At 50.4% G+C, this 12037-nt stretch overlaps 1 protein-coding gene across 1 annotated transcript in view; it reads left to right on the plus strand.

Moving 5' to 3' along the window:
* The window catches only part of SERINC2 (serine incorporator 2), a 31249-nt gene that overhangs the window by 15803 nt on the left and 3409 nt on the right, over positions 1-12037 (plus strand). Inside the window, exons 2-7 of the mRNA XM_084652598.1 lie at positions 236-397; positions 2972-3159; positions 4439-4518; positions 8816-8953; positions 9402-9571; positions 10918-11008. Of these exons, the coding sequence (XP_084508724.1) occupies positions 236-397; positions 2972-3159; positions 4439-4518; positions 8816-8953; positions 9402-9571; positions 10918-11008 (829 nt within the window). The remainder of the gene's footprint in view (positions 1-235; positions 398-2971; positions 3160-4438; positions 4519-8815; positions 8954-9401; positions 9572-10917; positions 11009-12037) is intronic.

Consider the following 12037-nt stretch of genomic DNA (forward strand, 5'->3'; position numbering starts at 1 on the left):
CTCTCACCGCCCTGCCTAACCTGTACCTTCCCCTTTGTATAATGGCCCCTCACGGTTAGGTTTGGGGTGACAGAGGGAAGCCCTCTCCTTTTAGGCAACCAGGTGCCGTTTCTTCATGGGGGCAGGGACTGCGGAGTCCAGGTTCTAGTCCCGTGGCAGGAAGCAAATGGGCCATGGCACCCAATACCATCTCTTGTTCTGCGCTGTTTGCTCAGTTTGACTCTTCCATTGCCAGGTGTCATGTCTGTGCGGCTCAGCTCCCTGCCTCCTGTGCGGCTGCTGCCCCTCCTCAAGGAACTCCACCATCTCCCGCCTCATCTTCACCTTCTTCCTCTTCCTGGGCACACTGGTATCCATTATCATGATCATACCCGGTGTGGAAGAACAGCTGCACAAGGTAAGCAGCATTTCCAATGTCCCGCCCTACCTCACTGACGTGGGACCTCTGAGCAAAGGCAGAAGCAAAGCGTGAACTGAGGTTGTGAAGGTGGGTGTCAGAAAACGTAACGGGGAAAGAGGATTTAAATAATGAAGTCCTCTGACATGTTGAAGAAAGGAAAAATGATATTAATACTTAGCACTTAGTGTTCCCTTTCCACCACCCAGAGATCCTAATGTGCCTTATAAAGAGAGGGTGTTATTAACTCTCCTTTCAGATGGGGAAACTGAGGCACAGTGAGACAATGTGACTTATCACCCAGTTCTCACAACTCGCTGTCCATTGGGCCATGCTGCCTCAGTCCCATTCTGGCATTGTAACTGGCTGAGTAACCAATGGGTCATGAAGACTGAATTAATAGATTAAGTCTAAATTATGCTGTTAGGGGGCTTATTCCTTCACCCGCTTCCTTCCCTGGTCCTTCTCGCATGAACAGAGAGCAACGATACCCGAAGTCCAAAGGTGCAAACAATTCGATATTTATTGGGGTGAACTTCCAGTAAGCATGTTTCCTTCCTTAGTGTCCTCCTTCCCAGCTCTGACACCACAGAGCCTTACACCTGTGTCCTTGTTCCCATTCCTGCCCTTAGCCAAACATGATTCCAATTTCCTTACCCACATTCCCTGTTCCCATCTCTCCCTTTAGCAAAACATGATTCCAATTTCCTTACCCACATTCCCTGTTCCCATTTTCCCCATACACACCCACCCCCTCACTTCCTGATTGTCTGCAGACTATATAATAAAACTTGAGTTCAGCTTAACTATACCTTAACCAATCATTTTCCTGAAATTTAACTAACCAATCCTAACATATTGAAACATGATTATGTAACCAATTATATCCCACCACCTTAATTAGTTTACACCCAGCAAAATTAATTATACAGCAGACAGAAACAATCACAGAACCAGACAGATTATACAGACAAACAGTAGCAAAGTGGGAACTATAACGACAAAACAATACAGAAGTGAGGATTTCACATCCCAGCTATCGATAAATGAGTTCTTGCCAGACAGGATGCTATCAAACTAAGTTTCCTTTTACATTTTCTAGGCACTTCCCTTTCTCTGGAGGTGATAGGCACTATCAGGAGAGGATTGTATTCCCAACAGTTCAATAGCACCTTCTTTCAATGTGACTAGTTTGGAATGTGAGGAGGTGACCAGTCGCTTCCCAGCTTATGGCTGCCTCTGCTGCTTAGCCAAAGGTCTTAGCCTAAGCACAGGACCTCAGACTGTCACAGTAAGAGAAGGCCCTTACACCGGCAGACAGTGATTTTGATTCTTTCTTTTGTACCTCTATAACTAGCCAAGTGATAAGAATACACCTAAATTCTTAGAGTATAGGCCTTTACAGACAGGCCTGAATATCTATATCCTAACATATGCTAAACTAATTTGCCCTGTGTTACGCAGCTCTTAGAATGTCACCCCATAATTCCTATGTGGAGCCCAAGAGCGTGTGGTTCAATGAGGGGGTGTCTTTCAGGACCACAGCCAGTCTTCATTTAAAGATTCCCAGTGATGGAGAATCCACCACATCCCCTAGGAAGATGTTCCAGGGATTGAAGTGTGCATTTTAACTCCCCCCCCACCATTGCTAGAAGTGGTCACTCCATATTAAGGCTGAGGCTCACTGGTGGGAGATGATACTCCCGCTGCTAGAGCTGTCTGTGTCTTGCGGACTGCACCCTTGCCAGCAGCACATTCACTAAATGTTTTCCCCCAAAGAGGAACAGTTACATTTCTGGTGAGAACTCGGGGAATTCTCGTCAGTCCTTGTGTACAAGCTACAAAGAGATGTTGTGAAACCAGTCAGACTCTGGCTACCACCTCCCTTTGCCTAAACTTGTAGAGAATTAAAGGCCCCATGTCCTGCAAATAACTCTGCCTTTGCACAGAAACCGTAAAGGGTTTGCCAGCACAGAGCTGCTTGCAAGACCGGGACCTATTTCCCCTGAAATCCCAGTTAAAAAGGAAAAATAATTACCTAGCATGGTGGAGTGACTAGGGTACTAGACTGGGATATGGGAGGCATGGGTTCTATTCCTGGTTCTGCTGCTGGCCTGCTATGTGACCTTGGCCAAGTCACCTCACCTCTGCTTCCACTCTCACCCCTTTGTTTTGCCTATTAGCTCAAGGGATGGACTGAGTCTTATTCTGGGTTTGTCTACATGGGGAGTTATTCCAGAATAGCTGTTCCTGACTAACTCAGTTCCAGAATTAGAATGCCTTATTACAAATCAGCTGAATGCACTTATTTTTTGAAAGTTGGTTAAGCTAATTTGGAGGCACTTGTTCTGGAATAAGAGCATCCACACATGCAGTTGATCAGGAATCATTAATCTACTTCAGATTCACACCTTACTTTATTCTGGATTAATTTTCATCTGTAGACAAGTCCTCTATATAAATTCACTGCCTAGCGCAATGGTCGTGATCTTGGTGGAGTCTCTAGGCACTGCTCTGAGATAATGTTCTGAGGTGCTCACAGAAGTGTTTTCTCCCCATCTCTCCTTGTAACAGCTTCCTGGCTTTTGTGAAGGAGGCAGTTCAAATCTAGGCATCCAAGGTCGTGTCAACTGCAAGTCCTTCCTGGGTCATAAGTCTGTGTACCGCATGTGCTTTGCAACGGCTGCGTTCTTCTTCCTCTTTGCCTTGATCATGATCTGTGTGAGGAGCAGTAAGGACCCAAGAGCAGCAATTCAGAATGGGTGAGGCTACTGTGATTTATCTCACCTCCCTGATGTTAACAGGAAGCGCTTCACTTAAGTCACAATTATTTTAAAATGTTCTTGGCATGTTACTAACCAAGCCACTGATTGTTCACAATGAAGTAATTAAAAAAAATCTTGTCTGCTTTATATTGCGGATGCTTTTTCATCTCCATGGTGGGAATCTGCTTTTCAGTTTTCAAGACCAGAAAGGGATTCTCTGATCTGACCTCCTGACTAATGCAGACCACAGAAACACACCAAAGATTTCCTGCAATGAAGGCAATTAGGATTCACCCCCTTTGTAGGGAAGGATATTGAGTCCAATAACTAGGCAGCACCCCAGTTTTGTTTTCTGTTTCTCATGCTCTAGCCCAGGGGGTTTCAGACTTTTGAACTGGTGACCCCTTTCACACAGCAAGCCTCTGAGTGCGACCCCCCCCATTATATTTTAAAAACACTTTTTTATATATTTAACACCATTATAAATGCTGGAGGCAAAGCAGGGTTTAGGGTGGAGGCTGACAGCTCGCAACCCCTCCTCCCCCCCCGTAATAACCTCGCAACCCCCTGAGAAGTCCTGACGCCCAGTTTGCTCTAGCCCAATTGCATTGTTTAGTTTGCAAACCCTGCAGGGGAACTGGTACAAAGGTAAATCTCGTAATGGTAGGTATGTAACATTTCTCTTAAAATAAACAAACACTCAAATTTTGGCCCTGAATTCCCTGCAGCTCTCATGGTCGAAGCAGATGTTACTGCAGGGTAATAGCCTCCTGCTGCTAGATAAATATGCGGTTCTTACTCATTTTAAAGCAGGCGTCGCTGATCTATGACTGCTCTATTCCATAAAATGCTGACTAGAGCGTTAATTATTTTCCCTAGTGAATGCTGGTGCAAGAAAGGAACAGTTCTTCTGTCTCGCATTATTTAATAGCTGTATTCTGATTGGCTGCTGCATGTAAACATTCTGTTTTCCAAGCCAATCACAGAGCAGCTTATCTACAACAGCAGATTTTTTTTTTTTTAAAGGTAACTATTTTCCTGACCAGAGAGAGGTGTGGCTTATTTTTGACTGGAAACAGGGCAGCCGGCCAACACCTGCCATGGATTCCATGCGCTATAAATAGCATGAGTCAACTGCACTTCTGCTCGTTGGTTGAACTCCAAGTAGAAGTAAAGAGCGTCAGTGGGCGTAGGACTCGGCCCAGATGGGCCTCACCAGCTTGCTTCCCTTCCTCGGTCTCAGATGGCTTTTCTTGGCTCTTGTCTTCCCATCCAGGTTTTGGTTCTTCAAATTCCTGATTTTGATTGGAATCACAGTGGGCGCTTTCTATATTCCTGATGGATCGTTCACGTCAGGTAAACACACGTACATGTATAAACACATCCATGCCTGTCCACGGGTTACCTGCGACCTAGGCTGTGCCTTAATACAATTGTACAGTCAGTGTTTACAGGCTGCTCTTGCTGTTGGTCCTTGGAGTCTTGAACAAATATCGGGACGTTCTCAGGCGAGGTCATAGAATCATAGAATATCAGGGTCGGAAGGGACCTCAGGAGGTCATCTAGTCCAACCCCCTGCTCAAAGCAGGACCAGTCCCCAATTTTTGCCCCAGATCCCTAAATGGCTCCCTCAAGGATTGAACTCACAACGCTGGGTTTAGCAGGCCAATGCTCAAACCACTGAGCTATCCCTTCCCTCTAAGAGGTCCTGGCCTCTTAAATCCACTTTCCTTGGTGGTCTGCTGGAGCCCAACTTTAGCTAGCTCAGGGTCTTGATGCACTGCTGGTTCAAGCAGGTCTCATACCTGGGGTGGGGTGCGTGCCCTGGGGTGCCCATTGTAGGACAGATAAAAGAGCCACGGAGAGTGTCTTTACCAAGTTGCCAAACTTTTGAGCACTGCTCATTTCCCCCAGCTGAGGGCAGTGGTGCATATACAAGTGGGACTGACTAGCTACAGAAGCGTGGTATTAATGCCTTATTAACTGCTCGTGCGCCTGGCCTTCCAGGGATAGGAAAGTCGCTGCTGGTGGGTGTGCACCCTGCAGAGCCAGGACAGGCCACACACTCTCCTCATGGCTGAGGCGGGTTTTAGAATAGCTTAGCTGACTAACAGCAAGAAATAAGTTATGACGCAAACCCAGTACTGATGCTGCTGTAATCCAGTGGCTGTATTCTGTGTCTTAGCAACTGGTCCTTGTTTGTATAAGGGCTTGTCTGCACAGGGGACTTAATCCAGATAAGATAGGGTGTGAATTTGTAGTACTAGAAATATTCTGCTATAACTGTGTGGGTGGACACTCTGATTCTGGAATAGCTATTCTGGTCAGGTTCCCTGCGTAGACAAGCCAGAAAAGTTAACAAGGGGGAACAACATGGTGTCTTGCAAGATCCATAGCAACTGTAAGCTGGTTGATAAAGTGTGTCCCTTTACACCTGCCTTATGGCTGCATGTTCTTGGGCCGGCCCCATCGCACTCTGCCCAAGGCATTCCTGTTTTGCAGACACAGTTATTTGCCCCCTGAAGTTGTTACCTGGAGCGCAGCTGCCTTCTGTGGTGGGAGTAAATTTCCCAGCATCCCTCTCTACCGAGAGAGCAGGGCTTTTATGGCTCCAGCAGGGTGAGATCTTGTTGCACGGTAAATTGACAAATCCGGCTCATCATTCTGGTGCAGCAGTTTTCAGTGCTGGGAGAAAGCCCTTCAAGGTGGGAGTGGGGACCAACTCTGTCCTGTGTATACTTTCCATGCCACACTGCTGCTGTGTCTGTTACAGCATTGTCCTCTGGCCCTGGATTTGTCATGCACCCTTTCTGTTCATGCTTCGTATTATGGTTCTGTGTATAAAGTTTTCATCTATGTTTGAATCAATTGCAGATTGTCCAGGGGGTCACTAAGTTGCTTATAACCATTTACAACAGCTTCTACTGCTGTGCTTATAACCCTTTGTAATACGCCCTCACTCCTGTCTGCAACATGCTATAACAGTGTCCCCAACCTTTCTTGTGGGAATAGCATATTGCTATTCCCAGAAGACTGTGGCGGGCGCCAAACACCCCGCCGCCGAAATACCGCAGAGAAAAAAGCAGCTGTGGGAAGAAGCGCCACCGCTGAAATGCCGCCGAGAAAGGGCAACGCTTCTCAGCAGCATTTCAGCGGCAGGGTGCCCTGCGGGCACATAACAATGCCCCGAAGGGAACCATGGCACCCGCGGGCACGCGTTGGGGACCCCTGTGCTGTAACGTCCATTGACCCGTTCTCAATGGGGAGCCTTCATGCGAAGTGTGGCCCAGTTTCCTAGGGAGTGGCCACGGATGGGAGTAGTCAGAGTGCTGCTAGGGGAATGTGAAGTGGGGGAGGCGCCGGGGGGGGCTTTCCGGGCCACCCTGGGATTGCTCGTGCCGCCTCCGCAATGTGAGCGATCGCTTCAGAGCCGACTGAGCAAGGAGAGGCGGGGAGAACACACCCAGAGCCCGCAGTGACCCTCCCCCGGGGCAGCAGAGCCACAGCTTCTGATTTCAAGAAAGAGGAATGGTTTTCACGCCTCCAGTAACCGTGCCTTTGTTGCCCATTATATTCGCTGGAGTTGTTTGCATTGTGAATCGCAAGTGATGGCGTATGAGAGCGTGATATAAGTATAAAACCAAGCCCCTCCATTAGCTGGGGTGGGGACAGAACGTCCATTAGTCCCTCCATAGGAAATTATCTCCCATTTCTCTGCCAAAGCAAAATTCCCATTTGGGGGAAAAATATCTAACTAGCCCCTGGCGCAGCCTGAGCCTTTGGGAGCAGGCTGGGATGTAATAGGATCAATACTGTGTGTCTGATCACATGGGCACACTGGCAGCAGAGCGACATAAGAAAATGACTCTCCAGGACAAAAGGGTTTGCGTGTTTCCTGATCTGGTTCATCTGTGCGGTTAGTGTGCTTGTGCTTGGCATAGCAGTCACGTGTTTGCAGTCTCACGACTGTGAGAGAAAAAAAGCAGAGATCTGGGAGGGAACATCCAGCTGAAAATAGAGCCAGGAGCAGAGTAAGAAACCAACATAGCAAGGCTGTGAAAAAGAAGCAGGGAGGGAGAGAGCTCCATTAAATGGAATGATGCGGCATGGTGAAGGATCCTTCGGGTACCAGCCTGGCTGTCTGTTGCAGGTGAGAGGGGGTGGCTGTCTCCAGTGCAGTCTCAGGCGAGGTTAATTGATTGTTACAGTGACTCTGTCGCTGGGCTGTTTGATCTCAGACTGGCAGATCAGTCTGTCTATTGCTGGGTGCTCTTTGAAGAGGCTGCGAAAGGTGACATCCGGAGCATTGTATGGAGGCTCTTCAGCTGAGCTTTTACCACTCTCTACCGGAACAGCATAGAGAGGGAGAGCGAGCTGCTCTCTAGCTTGAGACACGTGGTAGTTTTTTGACTCTCCCTTGGTGGGTGGGTTAAGATTACAGGTCAACAGGTTCACAAACTCAAGCTAGTACTTCAAACCCCAGAACAGCAGTGTGAGGCATGTTCCCCCAGGTTGGTCCCATCCTCCCCCAACCCTTCCCGATCCTGCCACACCTCTTTGCTGGGCCCAGGTCTTAGGGCTTATTTGTTTTTGCTGATTAACCCAGGTCTTTACAGACATGTTAACCACCTCGCCCCAACACTCCCTGAATGCTTGTTCCAGGGCACAAGCTCTTGGGGCAGGGATCGTCTTTCTTTTCTGTTTGTACAGTGCCTAGCACAATTGCGCCCTGCTCCGTGACTGGAGCTCATAGGCTCCAGTGCAATACAAATAATAACTAATGTTCTAAGCTGAGCCCTAGGATACCCCATGGATGTTTGGGGAGTGCCAAGCTAGCCTTGTTAGATGTGTTCATTACGCTGAATTAACTGGTAATGGGGTAACAACTGGTACAGTGTTATCTACACTCAGGAGAAGTTGTGTCCTTGACTCAGGTTAGCTAAATCTGGTTAAAATGGCATTGATGACATGGAAATTCTGCTTTTAACTCAGGTTAGCAGCATGAGTTCATCTCCTGCCTCCCATGTAGACTTTAACCTGTGGTACAAGACAAGTGGCTATGTCTTCACTGCTGTTTTAACCCCAGTTAAGAGCACACCTCTTTTGTAGTTTAGTCAAGGTCCCAGCATGAGCCAGTATGTGGGGTGGGGGCTGAGGGAGAAGAGAAGCTAGCCTAAAGACTTATGATGAAGTCTTAAGCACCCCTTTCTGCAATAGGAACCTTCCCTCGTGTCCCAGAGGACAGACAATTGCCCATAAGGTCTCCTTGGAGCTGATCTCAGTAGGATGCACTGTGGAGTGCTTGCTCAGAAAGGATGCATCACTGACATGCATCACTGTCCCCTCAGCAGCTCATTGCTTGGGCAGAGAAGCTAGGAAGAAGTCTCGTCTATTGGCTTCATCCCCAGGGGACTCATTGGTATTATAGAATCATAGAAGATTAGGGTTGGAAGAGACCTCAGGAGGTCATCTAGTCCAACCCCCTGCTCAAAGCAGGACCAACCCCAACTAAATCATCCCGGCCAGGGCTTTCTCAAGCCGGGCCTTAAAAACCTCTAAGGATGGAGATTCCACCACCTGCCTTGGTACCCATTATCAAAAACTTATAAAAATTCCCAGCATTAACTCCTTTCTCTCTTTCTCCCCACTCCAGTGTGGTTCTACTTCGGTGTGGTGGGGTCTTTCTTCTTCATCCTCATCCAGCTCATCCTTCTGATTGACTTTGCCCACTCCTGGAGTCAGATCTGGCTTCGTAATGCGAACGAAGGCAACGCCAAGGGCTGGTATGCAGGTCTGTACAGAGCGTATTTTGCTTGATCCACCCAAGTAAATTCCTGTCTCTTTGTGAAATGGGGAAGATAAGTTGATGGGGCCCCTTCAGTGTTAAAATCCAATCAGCTTAAAAGTTGGGTAAGACCCTGCTCCTGCCCGTTGTGGTGGCTTAAGGATCACGTTTCCCTGCCGGTAGCGTTTCTCTTCCCTACAGCTGTGGGACCGTGCAGGAAGACAGTGAAAGTGACTACACACAAGCTACAAAAACAGACTAACCCCTTTCTGTGAGTTCTAGGGATCTCAGCGGTAACCTGTGCCCATAGCAGGTCAAAACTTCACAGGGTGTGAAACCCATGCAGGGCGTGTGACGTTTAACTCTGGGCTGGTGTCTGGGCTCAGCCAGGTTCTGCCCCCTGTACAGGCCCCCAGAGAGCACTGCACCTAGTTCCATCCTCTCTCCTCCCCAGCCCTCTTCATCTTCACCTTCCTCTTCTATGCGGTCTCCCTCGCGGCTGTGGTGCTGCTGTATGTCTACTACACCAAGCCTGACGGCTGCACGGAGAACAAGGTGCTGATCAGCCTCAACCTGATCTTCTGCGTCATCGCCTCTGTCGTGTCCATCCTGCCCAAGATCCAGGTGAGGGGGAACCGGGCGGCTGTTGGAAGCCTGCCAGGGCACAGGCTGCTTCGCCCCCTGCAGCTCGCACACCATCTGGTGGCTGAGCAGGGAACAGCGGCTGAGCTGCATGCCTGGGTTAGGCCCAACGGCAGGCCCAGTTCGCAATGGTGATGAGTTACCGATGCTGAAGTCGGTTCAGCCCAGCCTCTGTGAAACCGTCTCTGCTGGACTGGCTGACATGAGGGACTCTTGAAAGCAGAGTTAATATTCAAGCAATGGTCTGCAGCAAGGCTGCTCAGATCTTGGCTCACAAGCGGCATGTGGCCACATAGAGCGTCTCAGCAGCTCCAGCAGGGTGTGCTGGGCTCCCTGCACTCTGCTTGTGTCTGTCCGGCAGAGTGCTGATCACAGGAGCACTCTCTGTGCTGCCTGATATGGGCAGTGCAGAGTGACTGGGCCTGTAATACAGGGCCCTGCTGTGGGATCCTCTAGTTCCTTGTAGCAGCCAGGAGAAGGGGAAGAGGCGAAGGGAACTTCTGCCGCTCCTCCTGGCAGCCAGCTTGGTGAGATGGGGAAGGGTGGAGACGCTCTAAGGCTGTGCCATAAGCTGGCATTGGTAGGCAGCGCTGGTCCAGCCTTCCAGATTGCTGAGCCAAGGTCACCTGCTGCTTTTTGGTCCCTCTGGTTGCTCACCACTGAGAACCCCTGGCTTGCGGTGTCATCAGGATTGGGAGGGGACATCTTGCAGGATTGTTTGATGCTTCTAATAACCCGGCACAAAATTAACCTGTGGAATTTGCTGCCACAAGACCTCACTGAGGCCAAGCGCCTAGCAGGATTCAAAACGGGGTTAGCCATGTCTATGAATGATGAGCATATCAACAGTTGCACTACGTAGGGGTATAAAACCTTCTGCTTCAGGGCATAGGCCAACAACTGACTGTTTGGGGTCAGGAAGAAACTCTTCCTTCGGGCAGGTTATCCCAGAACTGCTGCCGCAGGGTTCCTTCGCCTCTCTCTGAAGCATCTGGTGCTTTCAGTTCAGATTTGCTGGGTTTGAAATCAGTGGCTTGTCAGGGCCTGTCTGGGACAGGGGGCTAGTCCAGTTGCTCGGGGTCTGTTGGGCAGGGGTCAGGCTAGCCCTAGCTGTGCTGGGGCATACTCAGGAGCAGTAATGGGAGGAAGACTTTTTCCTTTCCCTCCACATCCCCCAGGAGTCTTTTGCTGGAGTTGCCCTGGGCTGGGCTGGTAGCGTGTGGTGCTTTGCCAGTGCCGGCAGTGATGCTGCCTGCTGGTCTGAGCCCTGTGGTTGGTTGTGCTGGGGACCGGGCCGACTTTGAATGACCTGCTCCTCGCCTTTGCAGGATGCTCAGCCTCACTCAGGCCTGCTGCAGGCCTCCATCATCACCCTCTACACCCTGTTCATCACCTGGTCAGCCCTGGCGAATGTACCAAGTAAGTGATGCTGGCGCTCGAGGACTTGCAGCCGATGTCTCGAGGGTGAACCTCGTGAACCCTGCCTCAGCCTCTGGGGAGACCCTGCCCATGGAGCCTGGCAAACCAGCTCCTCTGACGAGCAGGGGGAGGTAGCATTCGAAGGCGCGGATGCTGGCCAGCAGAGGCTGCAGGTAGCCTTGGATCAGCCTGGGATGGCACAACACCGTCCAGAAAGGCTAATGCAGGGGGTGTCTGTCTCCTAACCCCCCTGACCAAGTCCTCTCCTTGTTCATTCCCCTCTCCCAATGACTATGTGACCTTTTACTGTCTGGCATCCAGCTGGCTTCATTGCCCCTCATGCACCCAGCTCCCCTCACTGGCGATTGTTACCAGTTACCAGCTAGAACCGAAGCCAGCGAGTCCCAGGAGCTGTAACTGCTGCTTGGTGCTGACCCTTTCCAGTCCTGCGATGGGTGGGTTGTAGCTATAGGCCCCACTGGCTGGGCATTGTGACGCATGCCCAGATCCAGCCCAGCCCAGCGGGTGAGGGGTGTGCACCAGCCCGGCACCCCGGCCAGTCCGGGGCTCGTGTGTGTGTTGCATGAGGATTGTTGTCCCCACTCCAGCGTGAAGGGGGTCTGAGCTTCAGAGGCCGGGGGGTGGGAGGGGGGCAGTTCAGTAGTGTTGGGCTTTCCCCTTCAGGTCTGTATTGGAAAGCAGACCTGGGGGGAAGGGACACTGGTCTCTGTGAAATAAGCCCGGTGCAGTGCACACCGAATACCTTTGCAATTGGCTCTCACCTCAACCTTTGTTAGCAACCTCCGCAGGGCTCCCTGAGCTGGTCAGTGCGTTGCTCCTGACCCTCTCTCCCCGCAGCAGGGGTCCTCCCAGGGCCGGGTTCACTGGGATGGCCGGAGGAGGAGTAGGGAGTTACTGTGCTGCTGGTTGTGCCTTTTCTCCAGCCTCCAGGGCCGCCAGCCCAACACCTCCCGCCAGAGCCGCAGTGACCTGCTGGCCTGAGTGGGTGGAAAGTGTCTTGCTGCGTAC

The sequence above is a fragment of the Lepidochelys olivacea genome (genome assembly GCF_965140295.1).
Source record: "Lepidochelys olivacea isolate rLepOli2 genome assembly, chromosome: 19".
Taxonomy (NCBI): Eukaryota; Metazoa; Chordata; order Testudines; family Cheloniidae; genus Lepidochelys; species Lepidochelys olivacea.